Here is a 27,236-nt window from a genome sequence, read left to right as displayed (position 1 = left end):
AAGATATGAAGAACACCTCCTTGTACAATGCCGGGGACATATGGCATCTAGAGCATGGTGTGGATGTATTCTACTCAGATCCTGCACTCTTCTCAGTAACCAGAGGAGGATCCTACCAGCATGTACGGTGTGGGAGCAATTTTATGTGCTCCAAACCATAGTCAAAATGAGAAGACTGAAGCTCCAGACATATTGCTGTTTAAAGAAAACTTTATCTTTTCCCTCTTTCATCAGTTAGAGGATCATTTTACTGAAGCATGGGTCTGCCCACATGGAAAGTTTCAGATTTCCTGCTTACTTCACTGATTGAGTGACCACCCCAAAGAAACAAGGCTTAAAGCTGGGTACACACGTGTTCGATCTCCGGCTGATTGGGTAATATACTCTCGGTCACCCGGTCTGTGTGTGTATCTAGTGGGGTCTCCTTTTGAGGTGGGCATAGCGGCTCCCCTAAGGGGATCGGGAGGTCGCATATGCAGCACATAAGATGCGACCTCCTGCGTTATAAGCTGCGGTTTTCTCGTAGCGTGACAGACCTCATGGCTACTGTGCGCCACTTCCTGAACATGGATCGCCAAGTGGGAAAGTAGTTATTTCTTTTTTCTGCTCTTCCCATTCTCCTGTTTTCTGTTCCTGGTACATTTTGCTTCCAAAGGATTATGGGCCTTATTCAGGTTTGTTAGCAAACAAAAAAAAGCAAGCAACTGGGCAAAAGCCATGCTGCACTGCAGGTGGGGCAGAGAGATTTAGATTTGGGGTGGGTGTGTTCAAACAAATCTAAATTGCAGTTTAAAAATTAAGCAGCCAGTATTTACCCTGCACAGAAACAATATAACCCACCCAAATCTAAAATCTCTCTGCACATTACAGCTGCAGTGCAACATGGTTTTGCCCAGTTGCTTACTTTTTTGGTTTGCTAACAAACCTGAATAACCCGTTATGTGCACTAGTGGAACTTGCTCCCACGGTGGTCGCTGCATTTGCAAGTTTATCTCAAAGCTCTCCTGTTTTGGGTTCAGCGTCATTTAGAGATCCATAGAAACATAGAATTTGACGGCAGATAAGAACCACTTGGCCCATCTAGTCTGCCCCTAGCTAATCGTAGGACAGTTGTCTCAAGTTTATTGTGGCAGATTCTAAAGGTTTTTATCAGTCCATTTTACAGCCTTGCAAGGGTGGTTTTCAGCTATATAAACTTAAAACGGTCTAGAACTGGATATTTTTCCTTCCGGAGGACTACGTATTTTTTTCTTACAGTGACTGCCCTATCAGCGGGGTCCTCTTGTCCGGGTAGAGAATTGACGCGAGGTCATTCTACATAGGCTGTTTCTTCTCAAACGTTCAGTTTGTAACGGCAAGCGATAGGGGGCAAGGGTTAAAAGAAGCTTAGTACCTACTGCTGTCTTTTTCTAGACAAATTTGGTTGCACAGTGACTGTTCCATGACGTTTTCGTCAGACGGCCGGGTTATGGTCATCATTTGAAAATGGTTCCATCCTCAAACCCGGAAATCTGCATTACTCCTCTCAAAGTCGTTATTGCCCAGTTCCACAGCAGACACGGAAACTGGGGTTCTTTTCCATCTTGTTCCTTGTTTTGCAGTCAGACAGTTTGTTCTGGCAGATATTAATTATTTACGCCATGATCACCAAGTAGTGAGTAGTTCAATTTGAGGGGAATCTCCGACCGCTAAGCCACAGCATGGAGACCACAAAGTTTGGCCTCACTAAATGTCACAAACAGTGTCTTCATAATTCATTTTCAGCAGGTTATCCTTTTCTCCGATTACAGTATCTCAATCATACATTCTTTAACTGGTCTGATAGTTTACATCAAGTTAACTGCCTGGTTACATAACAGCCTAGATCGCATGGTTTTCATACTTCTCAATCACAGCTCAATTGATCTCTTGTCAACTCGTTCAGCTCTTCGGGTAGTCTGACACCTTACTACAATACAGACTGTGGATACCACATCTCTGTCAGGGACTCGTCCGTCCATCTTGTGGTGTGTGACGTTGTTCAGCACGATGGTCCCCACTAGAGATGTGCAGTTCGGATTTGGCTCAGATTCTCCCGCCAAACTGAAGATTCCAAAACTTTATATTTTGGCGCCAAAACTTATTTTTTGTCCATGGAAGAGGACGTTTTCCTGCCAAAACGTCATCTGCCATGGACAAAAATTATGTTTTGGTGCCAAAAGATGAAGTTTTGGAATCTGAGTTTGGCGGGAAAATCTGAGCCAAATCCAAACCGCACATCTCTAGTCCCAACCATTGACACTATTCAGTATGCCAAGTTCTCTCACTGGAGTTCTAGTGGGTAATTCTCCATAATTGGGAGGGTTGCTCTGCATGCCTTTTGGCTCTAGTCTCTCGTTCTGTCTGACAACATTCATCGGTCTCCATTGGTGGCTAGGTTACATTTGTATATTCCAAGAAGAATCATTGGTCACTTCAAATTTGGTCACTGACTACAGGAGTGGGTCTCCTACACTTTTGTGCTTTGAAACTATACTTTTGGCTTCAGAACCTTTTAGACACAGTCGCGGATGGCATTGCACATCAAAAACTCTTTAGGAGCTCGGATGCTTTTCCCCCATACTCCAACAGTCTGTTCAGTAGTGTCACGCCGAGGTGGTGTCATATGTAAATCATGAAGGCACATTCAATACTGATACAATAGCAAAGTCAGCCAGTATCTTTTCTTGGGCATAGACCTTTGTTCCACATTCTTTGCATGTTTATACAGAGTGTGGGAACTTGACAAACTGACTTCTTCAGGAAAACCACGTTTCTACCGGGAGACGGGTCTCTCAACCCAGTTGTCATCCAACAGTTACTTTGCAAGGGAAGCCATCGACAAGTGGATCTCATAACCTCTCAACACTCCTTCAAAGTTCCACAGTTTTGCACGAGTTCCAGGTATCTGGTACCTTACCCTGGGAATTCCATGCCTTTTTGGGGGAATTTTCGTCTAAGCGTATCCGTTTCCACTGATCCAATGTTGCTTCGGGTTCTCAGGCACATCAGGGATTACCAGATGTTGGTAATACTATCGAATCCAGACTGACCACGTAGGTCGTCAGGTCCCAGGTGGCGTCTTCCACTCAAGACCAGGACTACTGCAACATGGTCTGTTACTACATGATGTCCTTCTTCGATTAGCTTTACCGGTTTCATTAATTTTAACAAGATTTTATAAGCAAAACGTTTTTTTTCTCTTGGTAGTCCATACTACCATATGCGGCAAGCATAGAAACTAGTTTCGCTATTACCTCAGAGTTTGGATACTTTATATCTTGTGGGGTGTAGGGCAAAGGTTATATCTCCAAGTTTCATATCTGGTTTCATGGCCTCCCTTCAGGGGGGGTTTGGTAGCCATATACAGCTTTGTTTTGTAAGAGGACAGATTTCAGCGCCATCAATTTATTTTTCAGTGGCATTTGGCCTTTCTTCCGAAAGACCAAACCATGGTATTCCATCGCCGTTTTGTCTGGCGTGGAACCGTAGAAAGTTCTGGTCTTATCGGCTTACACAGAATATTCAGTTCTTACATTCAGCAGATCTTCGATTCGTTACTTAGAAGCTGGTTTTCCTTGACAAATTGCCTCAACTCGGTGTGTTTCAGAGTTAGGAGTTTTGTTTTCCCAAACACTTTTTCTCATCTTCCAGGACGACAAAGGGGTTCTCTGTACAGTTCCTATGTTCCAGCCTCCCACTTAAATCAGGAAATTGTCTTTCCAGTTTCTCCTCCATTGATGATTTCCCAAAACAGAAATATTCTAGCTATTTGCAGCCGAGCTCTGCTTATTTTCTTGTACAAGGCTTCTTCTGTCTGATGCACAGATTCTCTACACATAAAGGTGGTTGGACGACTGCTACGCAGGCCAATGCGTGTTTCTCCGCTCAGTAATAACTCAAGCCTATTTTAGTGCTGGGAGACATACACCACACCAAAGGGTGGTGGCTACCTCCTAGGCAGAGCAATCAGGGTCTTCGGCAGAACAAGTCTGTCGTGCTACCATCTGGTTCTCTGTCCACACGTTTCAGGTTTTTGCCTCTGGCAGCACTCATTCTGGACGTACAATTCTCCAGTCAGGTAGCCTGAGAACGCCCTCCCCCTGGTGGCGACTGTTTAATGTACCATGGTCCAGTGTTCCCCAGCCTTGCTGAAAGAGAAAAGAGGACATTTGGTCACTTACCGTTGAATCCTTTTCTCTGAAGCAGGCTGGGGAACACTGCATTCCCTTCTTCATTCTCAGTCATGCAAAGTTTGCTTCTTGACAGTCTTTTCCCTACTGGTTTGTTTGATTGTTCCAACAGTTTCATTGGGTTACTGCTACTCCTTTACAGACTCTTTTAAAGAAGTTCTGGAATTCTAGGGTTGCAGGGGGAAAGAGTTTACTTTTAGAGCTACAGTTTAATTTATGTGCCAGCTCCAAACCCAACCTGCAATCCCATGGTCCAGTGTTCCCCAGCCTGCATCAGAGAAAAGGATTCAACGGTAATGTACCAAAAAGCCTCTTTTTTTCATCAATGTTTGAACACTGGACACATGTCGTAAATTACACATCTAGCACCCCACCTTCTCCTTGTCTTTGGCTGTCGAGTCACATTCTGCATTTTCTGGTTTCCTGATCATGCTCCATTCACCGCCTTGATCAAAGGTAATTACAGAATGGACAGAGTTATCTGGAAGCATAAGAAGATATACATCAACATAATAAAGCTTAGCCCTTTGCCATACCAGTCTTCAGACGACAACCACCACAATCTCTTTTTGCTAACCTTCTGCGAGCACACTGGTAATGAATACGCCACGTAGGGATGTTACATTGGCAAAATCAGTGTCTCCTCCTGTGTGGGTGTAAAGATGCCTCTCCAGAGATTTGGAATACACAATGCCTCGATTATCAGATGTGTATATGGTTCCAAATCCTGTGTCTGTGGGAAATGAATAACTTCAATACTAAAACATGTGCATGTTATTAACTTGTGACTCTCTCATTATAATCTGCAAATAGAAATCGATTTCACCTAGTCAATTGTAAAACAGAAATGGCTTTTTTTCTCCCCGAGCTATAGTTTGCAATTTAATTTAGGACTCCTGTGTACACACCTCCTTCATCATCTACATGTATGAACACCATGTCATCACTGGCTGCCAACACAGAGTAAAACTGCTCATGTGTAACGGATGGGAGCTGAGCAACATTCCATGTATCCCCGTGGTCTTGAGATATGTGGATTCTTCTCTTCAGTCTATCCTGCAATAGTCACACAAAGAACAAGGTATACATGTATATTCATGTTATTATTGCCTCCAAATAATAAAAAAAAAAAAAAAAAAAGCCTTACGTCTTCCATTACAGAGGCAAGTAAAAAACGACCCCATTGTCCAAAGGAATGGACGTTTTCCTTCAGAACCTTGAACGTTTTTCCAAAATCTGAGGTCCTTTTCATAGTTAGTGCCCATACCACTTCGGACAACAAAGCTTTAAAAAAAAATAAAAAAAATCAAACACAATATTATTGCCATTTGCATATGACTTTAACCACTTGCCTGGCATGATCCCATCAGATGCAACCACACCAGGTTGGGCTTGACATATTCGCATGTGATGTGGACAGTCAGAAACTACCACTAAGCAGCTGATGGAAGAGAATCTTCCAGAAGCTGCCACTCTCAAAGGAACATCCCGGCCTCTCTGCTTCCTTATTTCCTCCCCAAGGTCCTACTGGGCAGCCGACCATTGCTGATCAGGCGCCCCGCAGCACCCGTCACCCAGTGGCTGCAGAGATGAGCATCTGCTGGGGAAATGTAAAAGACGCAAATGTGTACAGAGAGAAGCAGCTGCCCAGAAAATGTAAAGTCACCACAGGCCGGACATCAGTAGACCGATATATCAGTTACCAATGTTCTATTAAAAAAAAAAAAAATAAGATTTTACTTACCGGTAAATCTATTTCTCGTAGTCCGTAGTGGATGCTGGGGACTCCGTAAGGACCATGGGGAATAGACGGGCTCCGCAGGAGACAGGGCACTTTAAGAAAGAAATTGGATACTGGTGTGCTCTGGCTCCTCCCTCTATGTCCCTCCTCCAGACCTCAGTTAGAGAAACTGTGCCCTGGAAGAGCTGACAGTACAAGGAAAGGATTTTGGAATCCAGGGCAAGACTCATACCAGCCACACCAATCACACCGTATAACTTGTGATAAACCTACCCAGTTAACAGTATGAACAACAACAGAGCATCAGATCAACCCTGATGCACCATAACATAACCCTTATGCAAGCAATAACTATATACAAGTATTGCAGAAGTAGTCCGCACTTGGGACGGGCGCCCAGCATCCACTACGGACTACGAGAAATAGATTTACCGGTAAGTAAAATCTTATTTTCTCTAACGTCCTAGTGGATACTGGGGACTCCGTAAGGACCATGGGGATTATACCAAAGCTCCCAAACGGGCGGGAGAGTGCGGATGACTCTGCAGCACCGAATGAGCAAACACAAGGTCCTCCTCAGCCAGGGTATCAAACTTGTAGAACTTTGCAAAAGTGTTTGAACCTGACCAAGTAGCTGCTCGGCAAAGCTGTAATGCCGAGACCCCTCGGGCAGCCGCCCAAGAAGAGCCCACCTTCCTTGTGGAGTGGGCCTTTACCGATTTTGGCAGCGGCAATCCTGCCGCAGAATGAGCCTGCTGAAGCGTGTTACAGATCCAGCGAGCAATAGTCTGCTTTGAAGCAGGAGCACCCAGCTTGTAGGATGCATACAGGATAAACAGCGACTCAGTTTTCCTGACTCTAGCCGTTCTGGCTACATAAACCTTCAAAGCCCTGACCACATCTAGTAACTCGGAATCCTCCAAGTCACGAGTAGCCACAGGCACCACAATAGGTTGGTTCATATGAAAAGACGACACCACCTTAGGCAGAAATTGTGGACGGGTCCTCAATTCTGCTCTGTCCATATGGAAAACCAGATAGGGGCTTTTATGTGATAAAGCCGCTAATTCTGACACGCCTAGCCGAAGCCAAGGCTAATAGCATGACCACCTTCCACGTGAGATATTTTAACTCCACGGTTTTAAGTGGTTCAAACCAGTGTGACTTCAGGAAACTCAACACCACGTTCAGATCCCAAGGTGCCACTGGAGGCACAAAAGGGGGCTGAATATGCAGCACTCCCTTTACAAACGTCTGCACTTCAGGCAGAGAAGCCAGTTGTTTTTGAAAGAAAATAGACAGGGCCGAAATCTGGACCTTAATGGAACCCAATTTTAGGCCCAAAGTCACTCCCGCCTGTAGGAAGTGAAGGAAACGGCCCAGCTGGAATTCCTCGGTGGGGGCATTCCTGGCCTCACACCAAGCAACATATTTTCGCCATATACGGTGATAATGTTTAGCCGTCACGTCCTTCCTAGCCTTTATCAGCGTAGGAATAACTTCATCCGGAATGCCTTTTTCTGCTAGTATCCGGCGTTCAACTGCCATGCCGTCAAACACAGCCGCGGTAAGTCTTGGAACAGACAGGGCCCCTGTTGCAACAATTCCTGTCTTAGAGGCAGAGGCCATGGGTCCTCTCTGAGCATTTCTTGCAGATCTGGATACCAAGTCCTTCTTGGCCAATCCGGAACAATGAGTATTGTTCTCACTCCTCTTTTTCTTATGATTCTCAGCACCTTGGGTATGAGAGGAAGAGGAGGAAATACATAAACCGACTGGAACACCCATGGTGTCACTAGTGCGTCTACAGCTATCGCCTGAGGGTCTCCTGACCTAGCGCAATACCTCTGTAGCTTTTTGTTGAGGCGGGATGCCATCATGTCCACCTGTGGCAGTTCCCACCGACTTGCAATCTGCGTGAAGACTTCTTGATGAAGTCCCCACTCTCCCGGGTGGAGGTCGTGGCTGCTGAGGAAGTCTGCTTCCCAGTTGTCCACTCCCGGAATGAACACTGCTGACAGTGCGCTTACGTGATTCTCCGCCCAGCGAAGAATTCTGTTGGCTTCCGCCATCGCCACCCTGCTCCTTGTGCCGCCTTGGCGGTTTACATGAGCCACTGCGGTGATGTTGTCTGACTGAATCAGAACGGATTGGTCACGAAGCAGGGTCTCCGCTTGACGTAGGGCGTTGTACATGGCCCTTAGTTCCCGGATATTGATGTGAAGGCAAGTCTCCTGACTTGACCACAGACCTTGGAAATTTCTTCCCTGTGTGACTGCCCCCCCACCCTCGGAGGCTTGCATCCGTGGTCACCAGGACCCAGTCCTGAATGCCAAATCTGCGGCCCTCGAGAAGGTGAGCACTCTGCAGCCACCACAGGAGAGACACCCTGGCCCTGGGGGATAGGGTGATCAGCCGGTGCATCTGAAGATGTGATCCGGACCACTTGTCCAACAGATCCCATTGAAAGGTCCTCGCATGGAACCTGCCGAAGGGAATGGCCTCGTATGATGCCACCATCTTTCCCAGGACTCGCGTGCAGTGATGCACAGACACCTGTTTTGGTTTTAATAGGTCTCTGACCAGTGTCATGAGCTCCTGAGCCTTCTCCATCGGGAGATAAACCCTCTTCTGGTCTGTGTCCAGAATCATGCCCAAGAAGTGCAGACGAGTCGTAGGAATCAACTGCGACTTCGGAATATTTAGAATCCAGCCGTGCTGTTGTAACACTTCCCGAGAGCGTGCTACGCTGATCAGCAACTGCTCTCTGGACCTCGCCTTTATGAGGAGATCGTCCAAGTATGGGATAATTGTGACCCCCTGCTTTCGCAGGAGCACAATCATTTCCGCCATTACCTTGGTAAATATTCTTGGTGCCGTGGAGAGACCAAACGGCAACGTCTGGAATTGGTAATGACAATCCTGTACCACAAATCTGAGGTACGCCTGATGAGGTGGATAAATGGGGACATGAAGGTATGCATCCTTTATGTCCAGAGACACCATAAAATCCCCCCCTTCCAGGCTTGCGATGATCGCTCTGAGCGATTCCATCTTTAACTTGAATCATTTCAGGTATATGTTCAGGGATTTTAAATTCAATATGGGTCTGACCGAACCGTCCGGTTTCGGTACCACAAACATGGTCGAATAATAACCCTTTCCTTGTTGAAGGAGGGGAACCTTGACCACCACCTGCTGAAGATACAATTTGTGAATTGCAGCTAACACTATTTCCCTCTCTAAGGGGGAAGCTGGCAGGGCCGATTTGAGGTATCGGTGAGGGGGCATCTCCTCGAATTCCAGCTTGCATCCCTGAGACAATCTCTATTGCCCAGGGATCCACCTGGGAGTGAACCCACTTGTGGCTGAAATTTCGGAGACGCGCCCCCACCGGGCCTAGCTCCGCCCGTGGAGCCCCAGTGTCATGCGGTGGATTTAGTGGAAGCCGGGGAGGACTTCTGTTCCTGGGAACTAGCTGTGCTGAGCAGCTTCTTTCCTCTGCCCCTGCCTCTGGCAAGAAAGGACGCACCTCGGACTTTCTTGCCTTTTTGTGAACGAAAGGACTGCATTTGGCAATACGGTGCTTTCTTAGGTTGTGAGGGAACATATGGCAAAAAATGTGACTTTCCAGCAGTAGCTGTGGAGACCAGGTCCGAGAGACCCTCCCTAAACAATTCCTCACCCTTGTAAGATAAAACCTCCATGTGCCTTTTTGAGTCGGCATCGCCTGTCCATTGCCGAGTCCACAGGACCCTTCTGGCAGAAATAGACTTTGCATTTATTCTAGAGCCCAGTAGGCTAATGTCTCTTTGAGCATCTCTCATATACAGGACAGCGTCTTTTATATGCCCCAGGGTCATTAATATAGTATCCTTGTCTAAGGTATCCAGATCCTCAGACAAGGTATCCGTCCATGCTGCTACAGCACTACACACCCTGGCCGACGCAATTGTCGGCCTTAGTAAGGTACCTGAATGTGTATAAATGGACTTCAGGGTACCCTCTTGCTTTCTATCCGCAGCATCTTTTAGGGTGGCCGTATCCTGTGACGGTAGGGCCACCTTCTTGGATAAGCGTGTTAGAGCTTTGTCCACCCTATTGGGAGGATTCCCAGCGTAGCCTGTCCGTTGGCGGGAAAGGATACGCCATAAGCATCCGTTTGGAAATCTGCAGTTTTTTATCTGGAGATTCCCAAGCTTTTTCACATAACTCATTTAGCTCATGTGAAGGGGGAAAGGTCACTACCTGCCTTTTTTCCCCATACATATGAACCCTCTTGTCAGGGACTGGGGTTTCCCCTGTGATGTGCAACACCTCCTTCATTGCTATAATCATATAACGTATAGCTTTAACCAATTTAGGCTGTAACTTTGCATCATCATAGTAGACACTGGAGTCAGAATCCGTGTCGGTATCTGTGTCAACACTTTGGGATAGTGGGTGCTTGTGAGACCCTGACGGCCTCTGCGACATAGGATCAGGCATGGGCTGAGACCCCGACTGCCCTAAGGTTTCAGCTTTATCCAACCTTTTATGCAAGGAATTAACATTATCATTTAAAACCTTCCACATATCCATCCAGTCAAGTGTCGGCGCAGTCGGCGGAGACACCTCATTCATTTGCTCCCGCTCTGCTTCCACATAGCCTTCTTCGTCAAACATGTCGACACAAGCGTACCAACACACCACACACACAGGGGATGCTCTTTTTGAAGACAGTTCCCCACAAGGCCCTTTGGAGAGACAGAGAGAGAGTATGCCAGCACACACCCCAGCGCTATATGTCCCAGGTATCACACAGTAACTTAGTGTTAACCCAGTAGCTGCTGTATATAATGTTTTTGCGCCTAATTTATGTGCCCCCCCTCTCTTTTTACCCTCTTCTACCGTGAATCTGCAGGGGAGAGCCTGGGGAGCTTCCTCTCAGCGGAGCTGTGGAGAGAAAATGGCGCTGGTGAGTGCTGAGGAAGAAGCCCCGCCCCCTCAGCGGCGGGCTTCTGTCCCGCGTTTCTGTGTAAAATTATGGCGGGGGCTCATGCATATATACAGTGCCCAACTGTATATATGCCCAACGTTTGCCAAGAGGTCCTAATTGCTGCCCAGGGTGCCCCCCCCTGCACCCTACAGTGACCGGAGTATGTGGGTTTAGTGTGAAAGCAATGGCGCACAGCTGCAGTGCTGTGCGCTACCTCAGTTTGAAGACTGGAGTCTTCTGCCGCCGATTTTGAAGTCTTCTTGCTTCTTACACCCGGCTTCTGTCTTCCGGCTCTGCGAGGGGGACGGCGGCGCGGCTCCGGGATCGGACGACAAAGGGTGAGATCCTGTGTACGATCCCTCTGGAGCTAATGATGTCCAGTAGCCTAAGAAGCAGGACCTATCTTCAGAGAGTAGGGCTGCTTCTCTCCCCTCAGTCCCACGCTGCAGGGAGTCTGTTGCCAGCAGATCTCCCTGAAAATAAAAAAAACTAACAAAATACTTTCTTATAGCAAGCTCAGGAGAGCTCACTAAATAGCACCCAGCTCGTCCGGGCACAGATTCAAACTGAGGTCTGGAGGAGGGACATAGAGGGAGGAGCCAGAGCACACCAGTATCCAATTTCTTTCTTAAAGTGCCCTGTCTCCTGCGGAGCCCGTCTATTCCCCATGGTCCTTACGGAGTCCCCAGCATCCACTAGGACGTTAGAGGAAAAAAAAAGTTATTTCGAGGTGTAAAATGTTTTTGATTTTTTTTTTTATATATTTTATATATAAAACAGTGTGGGATAAGTTTTTAAAAAGAGGTTCTCAACCTAATTCAATCATAAATAAAACCAGACAATTTGAGTAGTTTGTGATTTATTTATTTTTTTAGCCCATTAAGTGCTTACAGTCAAACTCATACTTTCCATCATACAGTACTTACAACAGGACTCATTTCCAGCAGATGTGGTGAATAAGATCATGTTTTCAGGTCCCCTTAAAGTGAAGGGAGAGGTAAAAAAGAAAAAAAGTACTCTAGTAATAGTCCAAATGAATAAAATAATATTACAGAAACTCCTCTGCTGATCACTAGTTTGCTGCATCTAAAATTCCTCACCATTTAGCAGAACAGACAGACGTATGGATTAGGTTCCAAGATTCCCCAAAATCTTTGGATATCCACAAATCAAACTGCAATAAATACATAAATAAATTAATTAATAAATAAATAAATAAATAAATAAATAGATAGGAGTGCATGATGGAGATACCTTTAAACTATACATATGCAACAGTGCCCACTCTCTGCACAATATAAAAACAGATAAGTGTCACCCCACCAATCAATACACTAGCCAGGCAGGTTTAAAGGTGCATAATACCTGTATTAAACATGAATAGATAACAGTTTCTGCATATTCTTTTTAGTTTTTACATATAAATTACCAGTTGGCATGCAATTTAGAACTATATTCCAACTCACATGTATACTAATGAGCAGCAGACTGTTAGGATCTTCAGGGTTGTATGATACAGGCTTCAATGGGTGAAAAGGCAAATCCGTTTTAACAAAGGTCTTTGCAAAGTCTAAGGATCTGAAGATACGACCACCAAGGCTTCCTCCAGACACTTCACTAACCAAGACAACCTAGAAGAAAAGAGCAAAATGAAACCAGAGGAACGGATGGAAAGCTGGGAGAGAAGCAAAAACAGTGTTACTAGTTTATGAATAGCCGATTAGAATGCATTTTTAATATGGCCACTTGGCTATATGAGACATAAGAGAACTGGTTATAACCTCTTTATTTTTGTTTCTTTATAAACATAATGCTAGACAAATTATATTATTCTGTTGGGAAAAGAATGCATATAAACCTATCCATATGTAGATCTAATTACAAGAACCAAATGCCGAGTGCCCACATCAATGAGCATTTACAAAAAAACAGCTACTGGGCCTAGGGACATCTGGTGTTAGTCTAGATTGGTCATCCTCTTAGCCTATACACGACTTGTAGCTAGGCTACATTTACTGCAAATATAGAAAAACAGTGAATCCGATTCACAGTTGAACCCACAAGACCAATACAGCCACATCTAGAGACTGTTAGCAGACATGTGCAGCAGCAAACATACACATCTTTACATCTGTTCCAGCGATTCAGATATCAATGCACTTGTCATTTTTCTCCACCCTTCAAATGGGTGAAACGGGGTGGCAACTGGGTGTATACCCGTAAGAGAACAGTGTCCCGGGCAAGTAGCCAGAGTCACCCCACATTCCGGAATAACGCGTATGCGGAGGGGATGCCTATCTCTTGCACCTAGCATGGGGTGCTGATAGCAGTGATGGTGGGTGCTCTAGCAGGTGGAGGCCAGGGAACTGCAGAGATCTGTTCGTCTCAGAATACAGGCTTATAATCAGATTATTAGACTTCCGTTCACAGCCTGCATACAGCATTTCATCAGCGTTGTATGCAACTCGGAAGCAGGATCAATGTCCCCATAAAGATTTATCACGGCAAGATCAGGGTGGCTGTGGAACGCTTAACAGAAGGTGTTTATTGCAGATTTATCAAGTGCATTTTAAACGGACTGGGTGGCTCTTTAACATGAGAACTCCCTAACACAGCAGATAGCTTGGACATCCTCTTCCCTTACCTGCCAATCTCCTTTTTAATGCTGGGAGTTACCCTACTTGTTAGTCCTTCACTAGAGTCTTTTTTGCCTTCCATTGACTCAATATAGTATTTAAAAAAAAAAAAACTGCTAAGCTTAACTATGTAATTAGCTCAAACAAAGTCACACTGCAGTCCCTTAACCAACAATCTCACCCGTCCAGAATTCTCAGGCCCAAGACTCATGCCAAACTCTGTGCGTATGTATGTGTTGTTTATGAGAGATGTTATTTCCTGGAAAGTCTTCCCATAATCATTGCTGAAAGGATAAACAAAACGTTAGACAAATTTTACAAAGATTTTTAAGATTGATGACCTGAACGCTACATGGATGTCAGACAACTGCCAAGGTGTATATCAACGTCTAATACAATAAAGAAATACTGAAAGTGGAAAAACTGTACTGTTGGTGGAAAAACCCTTGTAGGAGACTCACCTCCTGTATAGAGTGGACTGTCCATATGTAGTTATAATCAATGGAATCTGAAAAGTGGTTAGCACAAGGATAACCTAAAAAAGGTGATAATTATAAAAAAAAGTTAGAGTGTGCAGGTAAAATTGGAAATGACATGTTAAATCACAATATGAGCTTAGTTTTATAACAAAGACAGTAGTAAACTTATGCCAAGGTGATTGGAGCATTTCAAATTTCTTTTTAATGTCTCAGGGTTCTACAGCTCACAATTCAATTATCCACAATCCACATCTGTCCAACAATATTCAACAGTGATCCAATATATTAGCAGTATGTAGAGTTTAAATTGCTAATTACTATTTACACTCCGCTGGGGGGGGTTAGCATATTATGGTGCCTAGGACTCATACCAGCAATGGAGTGCACCACCAGGTCATAAATAAAATGGAATAAGATTTGAAAGTCACAGAAGCAAAAGCTGTGTGGAATATATGTTAACCAAGCACAAGATGGAAACTTACAGGCCTGTTATGTTCACTTGTGTCCAATGTTTTGGAAGACTGCTATCCATATAGTACACCAGATTTTATAACCTATACAGCTTCTTAAAAATACATCTATCACAAGAGGAAATGAAAGCAAAAAAAGTGTTCTGTTTAGGTGCACAGTACATCTGACAAGTTTGTAGGAAATTTTTTTTTTGTTCAGTCTTAAAAATGAAAAAATAAAAATAAATGAAAAATGTGATTTTGCCTCTGCTAAGCACTACACTGGCTCCCCTCCCCCTCCTTACAGAGTCCAAATTTAAATTCCTCACTCCCATACAGTCCTTAGCTGCTCTGTTTTCCCCTAAACGTGTAGATTAGAACCTCATCTCCCACCATTGTCCTGCTAAGGGTATGCCTACTAATACACTTTGCTCTGCTAATGACCATTACCACTCTTCCCACTCCCACCCAAGGTATTCCATACCACTGGAACACTCTCCTACCAATCAAACCTTTAACCTCTTGCTGTGTCTCCCCACTTAAAAAGTGTAAGCTCTCATGAGCATGGCTTTCTTCCCTAGTGTACTCTTCCTTTGATCACTTTTGCCATTAAGGGCCTGCTATGGTTGTACTAGATCTATAAAGTGTATATGCGATCTGGAATGCACGGTTGTCCTTTTGTGGATGCACTATAAACTAAAGTTTAATCATAATTTTGTGCAAATTAACAAAGTAAACCAGATGTCAGTTGGGATATAGATAATATACTTGAATCACATTCTATAAATTAATTTGGTTTCTGAAATACCATCTTGCTGAAGTTGTGTGTTTAGGTTGTTTTTTTTTTTTTTTTTTTAAACACCTTCACTGCCGATTCTATTTAAAGACACTTTTGGGGCTGGTCACATTCTAACATCAATATTTATTCACACAGCACCCATAGAAATACCAGTTATATACATTTTATCATTTATTTAAAATAAATAAATAAATAAATAAATAAATAAAAAACAGGAATGTGATATTAAGGTTTTCTGTAGATGGTTTGTTTAAAAAAAAAAAAACACACAAAAAGGGGAGAGATAAATAGCTCTTCTCCAGTTGCAGAACACTCCAAAATTCTAATTAGAGGAGCCACACCAACTGCCACCCCAAATGCTGCAGCCCTAACTCTGGAGCCGCCACTGGCGGCTGGGGTATTAGTGTGCATTGAGGACAGAGGTTGGGAATGCCTCACCTACAGCATTAAATGACTGGACCTTCATATTTATTTATGCCTGGGAATTGTTAAATCTTTCTGTTGTATGGACAGTCATTGTCTAATGATCACTGGAAAATAAACTAAGGGGGGGGGGGGTTCACAATTTTTAAAAGTAAGAGCTCCTCAGTTCTCACAGAAGGTGCCAGTGTGGGGTGAAAATCGGACACATTAAAGGCCAGAACTGACGTGAGAGATGTGTACTGAGCGATCTTAACACAGACCGCTCAGCACACATCTCTCCCCCCGCTCAGCACAGCGTGAGGGGGGGTGACGGCGCGGCTCCGGGAACGAGCAGCTAGGCGCACCAAGTGATCGAACCCTCTGGAGCGAATGGTGTCCAGTAGCCTAAGAAGCAGAGCCTTTGAACTCACAGAAGTAGGTCTGCTTCTCTCCCCTCAGTCCCTCGAAGCAGGGAGCCTGTTGCCAGCAGTGCTCCCTGAACATAAAAAAACCTAACATAAGTCTTTTTTCAGAGAAACTCAGTAGAGCTCCCCTGTTTGTGACCAGTCTCCCTGGGCACAGAATCTAAATGGAGTCTGGAGGAGGGACATAGAGGGAGGAGCCAGCTCACACCCATTTAAAGTCTTATAGTGTGCCCATGTCTCCTGCGGATCCCGTCTATACCCCATGGTTCTTGAAGCATCCTCTACGGACTAAGAGAAAAGGATTTACCGGTCGGTATTAAAATCCTATTTTACCAAACTAAAATGGGAAGTTCTTAAGTCACAAAATGCCACAAAGCTCGCACTCTGGGGTCCATTTGAAAATTTGCCATTTTATTTCATTGAAATATTACAGACAGATTTTTCCCGAAGAACAATTGGTACCCTGGGGTTCTGGACCAAGGGGGTAATTCTGAGTTGATCGCAGCAGGATCTTTGTTAGCAGTTGGGCAAAACCATGTGCACTGCAGGGGAGGCAGATATAACGTGCAGAGAGAGTTCGATTTGGGTGTGGTGTGTTCAATCTGCAATCTAAATTGCAGTGTAAAATAAAGCAGCCAGTATTTACCCTGCACAGAAACAAAATAACCCACCCAAATCTAACTCTCTCTGCACGTTATATCTGCCTCCCTTGCAGTGCACATGGTTTTGCCCAACTGCTAACAAAAATCCTGCTGCGATCAACTCAGAATTGCCCCCCAAGTCCCAAGATTTTTCACCTAAAAATAGAAGTTTTGCCCAACTTTGCGCCTGCACTGGGGCTGCGATAAAGAAGCTGTGTTAAAGTCTATTGGACATTACAAGAGATATATGGATTCAAAAAGCCTCACATCTGGCTATGTTAACTCACACATCGAGTCAACATGGTTAACTGAATATGCAGCATAGTAGCCTCCGCATTCTGGAAAAAAAACAAAAAAAAAAGTCTTCAGACCCTTATTTTACTCATTTATTAAAATTACTGCAATAATTTCTGATAAGAATTAAAAATGAAAGAAAGATTTAAAAAAAAAAAACAAAAAAAAAAAACACAACACACACCCCACCACACGTGGGTGTATCATCATACCATCAGAAAAAGAAAAGAAGAAAAAAATAAGATTTTACTTACCGATAAATCTATTTCTCGTAGTCCGTAGTGGATGCTGGGACTCCGTCAGGACCATGGGGATTAGCGGCTCCGCAGGAGACAGGGCACAAAAATAAAAGCTTTAGGACTAGGTGGTGTGCACTGGCTCCTCCCCCCATGACCCTCCTCCAAGCCTCAGTTAGGATACTGTGCCCGGACGAGCGTACACAATAAGGAAGGATTTTGAATCCCGGGTAAGACTCATACCAGCCACACCAATCACACCGTACAACTTGTGATCTGAACCCAGTTAACAGTATGACAAACGTAGGAGCCTCTGAACAGACAGCTCACAACAATAACAACCCGTTTTTTTTGTAACAATAACTATGTACAAGTATTGCAGACAATCCGCACTTGGGATGGGCGCCCAGCATCCACTACGGACTACGAGAAATAGATTTATCGGTAAGTAAAATCTTATTTTCTCTGACGTCCTAGTGGATGCTGGGACTCCGTCAGTACCATGGGGATTATACCAAAGCTCCCAAACGGGCGGGAGAGTGCGGATGACTCTGCAGCACCGAATGAGAGAACTCCAGGTCCTCTTTAGCCAGGGTATCAAATTTGTAGAATTTTACAAACGTGTTCTCCCCCGACCACGTAGCTGAGCCGCCCAAGATGAGCCCACCTTCCTTGTGGAATGGGCCTTGATAGATTTAGGCTGTGGCAGGCCTGCCACAGAATGTGCAAGTTGAATTGTGCTACAAATCCAACGAGCAATCGTCTGCTTAGAAGCAGGAGCACCCAGCTTGTTGGGTGCATACAGTATAAACAGCGAGTCAGATTTTCTGACTCCAGCCGTCCTTGAAATATATATTTTCAATGCCCTGACAACGTCCAGCAACTTGGAATCCTCCAAATCGCTAGTAGCCGCAGGCACCACAATAGGCTGGTTCAGGTGAAACGCTGAAACCACCTTAGGCAGAAACTGAGGACGCGTCCGCAGTTCTGCCCTGTCCGAATGGAAAATCAGATATGGGCTTTTATACGATAAAGCCGCCAATTCTGACACTCTCCTGGCTGAAGCCAGGGCCAGTAGCATGGTTACTTTCCATGTAAGATATTTCAAATCCACCGATTTGAGTGGCTCAAACCAATGGGATTTGAGAAAATCCAAAACTACATTAAGATCCCACGGAGCCACTGGGGGCACAACCGGGGGCTGTATATGTAGTACTCCTTTTACAAAAGTCTGGACTTCAGGAACTGAAGCCAATTCTTTCTGGAAGAAAATCGACAGGGCCGAAATTTGAACCTTAATGGACCCTAATTTGAGGCCCATAGACAATCCTGTTTGCAGGAAATGTAGGAATCGACCCAGTTGAAATTCCTCCGTCGGGGCCTTCCTGGCCTCACACCACGCAACATATTTTCTCCAAATGCGGTGATAATGTTGTGCAGTCACCTCCTTCCTGGCTTTTACCAGGGTAGGGATGACCTCTTCCGGAATGCCTTTTTCCCTTAGAATTCGGCGTTCAACCGCCATGCCGTCAAACGCAGCCGCCGTAAGTCTTGGAATAGACACGGTCCCTGCTGAAGCAGGTCCCGTCTTAGAGGTAGAGGCCACGGATCTTCCGTGAGCATCTCCTGAAGTTCCGGGTACCAAGTTCTTCTTGGCCAATCCGGAGCCACGAGTATCGTTCTTACTCCCCTTTGCCGTATAATTCTCAGTACTTTTGGTATGAGAGGCAGAGGAGGAAACACATACACTGACTGGAACACCCACGGTGTTACCAGAGCGTCCACAGCTATTGCCTGAGGGTCTCTTGACCTGGCGCAATACCTGTCCAGTTTTTTGTTGAGGCGGGACGCCATCATATCCACCTTTGGTTTTTCCCAACGGTTCACAATCATGTGGAAGACTTCTGGATGAAGTCCCCACTCTTCCGGGTGTAGATCGTGTCTGCTGAGGAAGTCCGCTTCCCAGTTGTCCACTCCCGGAATGAACACTGCTGACAGTGCTATCACATGATCTTCCGCCCAGCGAAGAATCCTTGCAGCTTCTGCCATTGCCCTCCTGCTTCTTGTGCCGCCCTGTCTGTTTACGTGGGCGACTGCCGTGATGTTGTCCGACTGGATCAACACCGGCTGACCCTGAAGCAGGGGTTTTGCCAGGCTTAGAGCATTGTAAATCGCTCTTAGCTCCAGTATATTTATGTGAAGAGACATCTCCAGGCTTGACCACACTCCCTGGAAGTTTCTTCCCTGTGTGACCGCTCCCCAGCCTCTCAGACTGGCATCCGTGGTCACCAGGACCCAGTCCTGTATGCCGAATCTGCGGCCCTCTAACAGATGAGCACTCTGCAACCACCACAGAAGAGACACCCTTGTCCGTGGAGACAAAGTTATCCGCTGATGCATCTGCAGATGCGATCCGGACCATTTGTCCAGCAGATCCCACTGAAAAGTTCGTGCGTGGAATCTGCCGAATGGAATCGCTTCGTAAGAAGCCACCATTTTTCCCAGGACTCTTGTGCATTGATGCACAGACACTTTTCCTGGTTTTAGGAGGTTCCTGACAAGTTCGGATAACTCCCTGGCTTTCTCCTCCGGAAGAAACACCTTTTTCTGAACCATGTCCAGAATCATTCCCAGGAACAGCAGACGTGTCGTCGGGGTCAATTGAGATTTTGGAAAATTCAGAATCCACCCGTGCTGTTGCAGCACTACTTGGGTTAGTGCTACTACGTCCCCCAGCTGTTCTCTGGACCTTGCCCTTATCAGGAGATCGTCCAAGTAAGGGATAATTAATACGCCTTTTCTTCGCAGAAGAAACATCATTTCGGCCATTACCTTGGTAAAGACCCGAGGTGCCGTGGACAATCCAAACGGCAGCGTCTGAAACTGATAATGACAGTTTTGCACCACGAACCTGAGGTACCCTTGATGTGAAGGGCAAATTGGGACATGCAGGTAAGCATCCTTGATGTCCAGGGACACCATAAGTCCCCTTCTTCCAGATTCGCTATCACTGCTCTGAGTGACTCCATCTTGAACTTGAATTTTTGTATGTACAGGTTCAAAGATTTCAGATTTAGAATAGGTCTTACCGAGCCGTCCGGCTTCGGTACCACAAATAGTGTGGAATAATACCCCTTTCCCTGTGGGAGGGGTACCTTGACTATCACCTGCTGAGAATACAGCTTGTGAATGGCTTCCAATACAGTCGCCCTGTCTGAGGGAGACGTTGGCAGAGCAGACTTTAGGAACCGGCGAGGGGGAGACTTCTCAAATTCCAACCTGTAACCCTGAGATACTACCTGCAGGATCCAGGGGTCCACCTGTGAGTGAGCCCACTGTGCGCTGAAATTCTTGAGTCGACCCCCCCACCGCCCCTGAGTCCGCTTGTAAAGCCCCAACGTCATGCTGAGGGCTTTGCAGAAGCCGGGGAGGGCTTCTGCTCCTGGGAGGGAGCTGCTTGGTGCACTCTCTTACCCTTTCCTTTGCCTCGGGGCAGATATGACTGTCCTTTTGCCCGCTTGTTCTTATAGGAACGAAAGGACTGCGGCTGAAAAGACGGTGTCTTTTTCTGTTGGGAGGGGACCTGAGGTAAAAAGGTGGATTTCCCGGCTGTTGCCGTGGCCACCAAATCCGATAGACCGACCCCAAATAATTCCTCCTCTTTATACGGCAATACTTCCCTATGCCGTTTGGAATCCGCATCACCTGACCACTGTCGCGTCCATAAACTTCTTCTGGCAGATATGGACATCGCACTTACTCTCGATGCCAGAGTGCAAATATCCCTCTGAGCATCTCGCATATAAAGAAAAGCATCCTTTAATTGCTCTATAGTCAATAAAATACTGTCCCTATCCAGGGTATCAATATTTTCAGTCAGGGAATCCGACCAAACCACCCCAGCACTGCACATCCATGCAGAGGCGATGGCTGGTCGCAGTATAACACCAGTATGAGTGTATATACTTTTCAGGGTAGTTTCCAGCCTCCTATCAGCTGGATCCTTGAGGGCGGCCGTTTCAGGAGACGGTAACGCCACTTGTTTTGATAAGCGTGTGAGTGCCTTATCCACCCTAGGGGGTGTTTCCCAGCACGCCCTAACCTCTGGCGGGAAAGGATATAATGCCAATAACTTCTTTGAAATTAGCAGTTTTCTATCGGGGTTAACCCACGCTTCATCACACACTTCATTCAATTCCTCTGATTCAGGAAAAACTACAGGTAGTTTTTTCAGACCCCACATAATACCCCTTTTTGTGGTACTTGCAGTATCAGAGATATGCAAAGCCTCCTTCATTGCCGTGATCATATAACGTGTGGCCCTACTGGAAAATACGTTTGTTTCTTCACCGTCGACACTAGATTCGGTGTCCGTGTCTGGGTCTGTGTCGACCGACTGAGGTAAAGGGCGTTTTACAGCCCCTGACGGTGTCTGAGACGCCTGGACAGGTACTAACTGGTTTGCCGGCCGTCTCATGTCGTCAACTGATTTTTGTAACGTGCTGACATTATCACGTAATTCCATAAACAAAGCCATCCATTCCGGTGTCGACTCCCTAGGGGGTGACATCACCATTACCGGCAATTGCTCCGCCTCCACACCAACATCGTCCTCATACATGTCGACACACACGTACAGACACACAGGGAATGCTCTTATCGAAGACAGGACCCCACTAGCCCTTTGGGGAGACAGAGGGAGAGTTTGCCAGCACACACCCAAGCGCTATAAATATATAGGAACAACCCTACAGAAGTGTTTCCTTTATAGCAGCTTAATATATCAATATCGCCAAAAAAGTGCCCCCCCTCTCTTTTTTTACCCTGTTTCTGTAGTGCAGTGCAGGGGAGAGTCCTGGGAGCCTTCCTCGCAGCGGAGCTGTGCAGGAAAATGGCGCTGTGTGCTGAGGAGATAGGCCCCGCCCCCTATTTCGGCGGGCTCTTCTCCCGGTGTTTGTGAGACCTGGCAGGGGTTAAATACATCCATATAGCCCCAGGGGCTAAATGTGATGTATTTTTAGCCAGAACAAGGTATTATCATTGCTGCCCAGGGCGCCCCCCCCCCAGCGCCCTGCACCCTCAGTGACCGCTGGTGTGAAGTGTGCTGACAACAATGGCGCACAGCTGCAGTGCTGTGCGCTACCTCATGAAGACTGAAAAGTCTTCTGCCGCCGGTTTCTGGACCTCTTCACTTTTCGGCATCTGCAAGGGGGTCGGCGGCGCGGCTCCGGGACCGGACTCCATGGCTGGGCCTGTGTTTGATCCCTCTGGAGCTAATGGTGTCCAGTAGCCTAAGAAGCCAATCCATCCTGCACGCAGGTGAGTTCACTTCTTCTCCCCTAAGTCCCTCGTTGCAGTGAGCCTGTTGCCAGCAGGACTCACTGAAAATAAAAAACCTAATAACTTTTTCTAAGCAGCTCTTTAGGAGAGCCACCTAGATTGCACCCTGCTCGGACGGGCACAAAAACCTAACTGAGGCTTGGAGGGTCGTCATGGGGGGAGGAGCCAGTGCACACCACCTAGTCCTAAAGCTTTTATTTTTGTGCCCTGTCTCCTGCGGAGCCGCTAATCCCCATGGTCCTGACGGAGTCCCAGCATCCACTAGGACGTCAGAGAAAAGAAGAATAATAAGGACAGAATAAATGCATGTGCTGAAATGAGGCTGCAGTCAGACTACTGATGCCGGAATACAGACACTATTCGGAATGCCGACACCGGCATCCTAACAGCCAGGGTCCCAAACGAGCAGAGACCACTGCGCTGTACAAGTAAGCCGCGGAGAGGAAGGGGGGGGGGGGGGGGGGGTTTAGGATTAGGCACCCCCCAGGGAGGTTTAGGGTTAAACTGCGGGGAGGGAGGGTTAGGATTAGGCTATGCAAAGGGAGGTCTAGGGTTAGGGGGCCAGGGTGGGGGGTGCAGGGTAAGTATACTTACCTTCCCCTTTCCCCTGTTGGGATTCTAAATCATTGATGTGAACTGGAAACAGTGTCGGACTGGGGCGTGAAGGGCCCATATTCAGGGGTGTGGCCAGGCTCCACAGAGGCTTGCATAACCAATAAAAGATATATTTGTATTAAGAGCCTATTCTTTTTTTAATGAAAACCTATAGGTGCCACTACACTAGTGCGATTTGGGCCCTTTTTATCCGGACCGATCCGAGGCGTGGTCCCATGCTCATTGGATCGGATCCTGTAGATCGCAAGGGCTGCACTATAGATTTCTCGGATCCGGCAGCTTTGGCTGGGATCGCATACAATACATCATAGGTGATCCTGCCGCCCGGGAAGCTGGTGAGCAGTACAAAGGAGATGTATGCGACTTCTCCCCTCGTAGAATTCAAGGTAGTGTAAGGGACCTTATGAGAGAAAGAGCAATAATTAAACACCCCCACCCAACCCCCCCAACACACACACACACAAAACCTTTCATTGAAGCAATGAGTGTTACAATCCGTATTAGAAACTCAATAAGGTGTACAGGGATATAGACATTTCCGCAGGGTCCAATCTGGCCAAATAATGCATTACAATGCAGAGAACGATACAGAGAATATTCGAGTGGCAGGTACAGGAAAATGATAAAATATTTCAGGAAGCAGATGATGCGAGATCACAATCATACATATCTTAACATAACATGCTCAAATGCATCCGGAAGCTATAGGGAACAATGAGCAAAAAGAAGAACAAAAATGTACAGTATAAAAATATTTCAAGAAATTGGCAGACGCAATAAACAGCAAACCTGCTGGCCCCTCAAGTTCACACAATAACAGGAGGATCACCTTAAAGTGGTCCTAGAGAGGTGGTGGAACTCACCCCCCCCCCCTCCCCCCGGTGCCCAGGCAATAAAGGTATTGCTCGCGCCTCCCGAAAAAAGGGGGCATGGTCACACAATAGTAATAATACCCACAGTAGTAGCACCCCTAATACACAATGCCCACAGCAGTAGTGCCCCTTTTACAATGCCCACAGAAGTAGTGCTCCTTATGCAATGTCCACTGTAGTAGCGCCCCTTATGTCCCCAGGAGTGATGCCCCTTATGAAGTGCCCCTATACAATGCCCTCATTAGTAGTGCCCCCATTAATAATGCCCTTAATGGTAATGCCCCTGTGTAGTATTGCCCCCAGTAGTAATGTCACCTGTAGTAATGCCCCCAGTAGTTTAGCCCCCAGTGGTAATGCCCCTGCAGTTATGACCCCAGTAGTTTACCCCCACTTTAGTTTAGCCTCCCAGTGGTAAATGCGCCCAGTAGTTTGGCCCCTTTAGTTTAGTCCTCATGTAGTTTGCCCCATGTAGTTTAGCGCCCAGTGGTAATGCCCCCAGTAGTTTAGGCCCTGCAGTTATGCCCCCAGTAGTTTACCCCCAAGTAGTAATGTCCTTTAGTAGCTTGCCCCCCCAGTAGACGCGCTGCTAAAACACTAACATGTTTAAAAAATAAATAAAAAACTACTTACCAAGCCCCGCTCCCGACCGCTGCAGTCCTCCTGGCGTCCGCTCCTCAGCACTAAGAGAGACGTCATGACATCTCTCCCATAGTGCACACTGACAGAGCCAGAAGCCGGAGCTCAGTAGTGAGCTCCTGCCGCCGGCTTCCGCTGTGGAGAGAGAGCCGGGCGCCCGCTGGTAACACAATCTCAGCGGGCGCCCGGCAACTCCCTGCAGCGACGGGCACACATCGGGTTAGGCGAGCTGGAGGAGGAATTGAGTTCCGTCTCCAAGTGGAACTGACAGAACGCAATTCCGCCCCTTTCCGGCTCACTTTAACCTCTGCCTTCCACCATACGCAAAAAGATATCAGCAGGTATTGCACAGAGAATTATGAAACCGTTTGTATGGCTGTTGACAGGGTCATTTTGACGCTATACCAAATCCTGAACACCTCTCAGTTCTGGTTTCCTTCTCTAGCGTAACTGCCACCCACTCCATACTGGAGTGTTAGCGACACCTAGTGGTACGGGGGTATAACAGGGACCTGAGAGCAGGCAATTGCTTAGAAAACATACAAAACAAATATCAAGCATATTCTAATACAGCTATAGACTACAAAAGTTATATATAAGGATATGAATCCACACTCTACCAACTAAGCACAAGAAAAGAAGGGAGAAAATATATGATGTGCTGTAAAGGAGGCACAGTACTACCACCAGGGAGAAAGCAGTCTAAAACAGGTCAAGTCAAACTTTTATCTGCATGGTTGAGCAGGATATCCTCACTGCCACTCCCAATACACGTTTTGACAATTTATCCAAAATGGAACGACGTGCTGTCGAAGTCGAAAAATATTGCAGTACACACATCACGTACAAACTACACACAGATGGCCTCCGTGCGCGTACTTGCTCTGCCGTGCGTATATTCGCAATTTGCGTATGGTCGCTCCCGCGGTCCTGCGCATTAGCGCGTGGTATGAGTAATTACGGTAGTGTTTGTAATCGCATGGAAAAGCACATTACATATTTAAATCCAAATAGTGCACAATGTACACATAGTCTCCCTGCACCACACCAGTGAGTTACACATGTTTAAATGGTATAAGAAAAAAGGGATTCACCTTTACAGGACAGGAGGGGACAGAACTAGGTTGTTATAAGGAGGTGTTTGGTATCCAGCTGTAGGGTATTTTAAGAGCAATATTCCGGTGTTAGTTTGCAGAAGATCGCACGCTCCTGCGAATAGTTATGCGCAGGAGCAGAATATAAATATTAACTGTATTTACTGTACACTTGATATGCGGCGGGAACCCAGAGGAGACCATCTGCAAGTGCACCTGGAACAGACATCGCCCACCTATTCAAACTGACCTATGACCTCTCCTGTACTGTAAATGACCATCCCTGTGTCCAATGGATAAAGAGATTACAGTTCCCATTGTGTTAGGTTTTGGACAAATGTATAAATAGCCAGCTGCAGGCCAGGTCACTCTCTCAATCTCTGAAGATCATCAACCTTGATGATTGAGGACCGGACCGGGAAGCGCAGGTGAAACCAAAGCGTATGTAGCATTGACTGTAGCCATTTTCTTATTGTATTGTATTGTTGTTATTGTAACCCCCTGCTAGTAAAGAACCGTTGGTGGGTGAGATCCCAACATAGTCTTTGAAATACAAATTGGTGTCGTGTCTCTCTTTCCCTGCTAGTGTTATATAAGTGTAATCTAGTCACACGTGTAGCTGCAAAGTGCTCACGGCGTGTCTGTGTGTGTACGCACCGCGTGTACCTTGTACGACCATTGCGGCGTTTGTACGAAAAGTGCGTACACAGTATGGGGCTTTGTACACAAACTGGGTAAAAAGTACATAAGCTAAGGATTGATTACAGCGGCCGCAGTGGCTCCATTTAAAGTGTATTGAATGTCTTTTTAGAGTGTTGCTTTTAGTCCTGTAAGTAAATCAACATTTACAGTGCCCTGTCACTTTTGAAACAGGACAGTAGTATTGTAAATCAGACCAGCCGATAAGGGTGGCGCAGTAGTTGTGTTATACCCCCGTACCACTAAGTGGCGCTAACACTTAAGAGTTTATGTGGATTTACATTTATTTAATTTTTATGTTATTATACCAATATCGTTTCAACAACATTACTATCATATTAATATTTCCATGCCTCTATTGTCTTGATGACCCAATACTAGGTCATATTATGGTATTCACACCTCGCGAAGTCCCGATCGTACCGGAAGTGACATCAGCACTTCCAGCCGGTGGAACGCAAACGCTAGATGAGTCTGGCGATTGCGGTGCCTAACACTGTGGCGCCAGCCGTCCCTTGCTGCCTCTATACTTCTGTCACTGCCTATATGCAAGTTTAACACATTAGTACATTGAACTATTTAAACACTGGTGTACCTTATGATCCGTTGAGGCAATTCCGATATTACCGGAAGTGACCTGTGCGTTCCAGGTGTACGTTTCAAGCTAGTCAGCACACCTACATTCCCTA

General features: G+C 46.0%; 1 protein-coding gene across 1 annotated transcript in view; it reads right to left on the bottom strand.

The window, feature by feature from the left end:
* The window catches only part of SORT1 (sortilin 1), a 167,392-nt gene that overhangs the window by 44,150 nt on the left and 96,006 nt on the right, over positions 1-27,236 (bottom strand). The window contains exons 3-11 of the mRNA XM_063955210.1: positions 14,028-14,101; positions 13,748-13,850; positions 12,397-12,561; positions 12,031-12,104; positions 11,857-11,909; positions 5,359-5,495; positions 5,120-5,267; positions 4,789-4,944; positions 4,586-4,692 (exon numbers count right to left, since the gene is read on the bottom strand). Coding sequence (XP_063811280.1) covers positions 4,586-4,692; positions 4,789-4,944; positions 5,120-5,267; positions 5,359-5,495; positions 11,857-11,909; positions 12,031-12,104; positions 12,397-12,561; positions 13,748-13,850; positions 14,028-14,101 — 1,017 coding nt within the window. The remainder of the gene's footprint in view (positions 1-4,585; positions 4,693-4,788; positions 4,945-5,119; positions 5,268-5,358; positions 5,496-11,856; positions 11,910-12,030; positions 12,105-12,396; positions 12,562-13,747; positions 13,851-14,027; positions 14,102-27,236) is intronic.

This window comes from Pseudophryne corroboree, chromosome 2, assembly GCF_028390025.1.
Source record: "Pseudophryne corroboree isolate aPseCor3 chromosome 2, aPseCor3.hap2, whole genome shotgun sequence".
In the NCBI taxonomy this organism is placed as follows: Eukaryota; Metazoa; Chordata; class Amphibia; order Anura; family Myobatrachidae; genus Pseudophryne; species Pseudophryne corroboree.
This window is presented reverse-complemented; position numbering and strand designations above follow the sequence as displayed.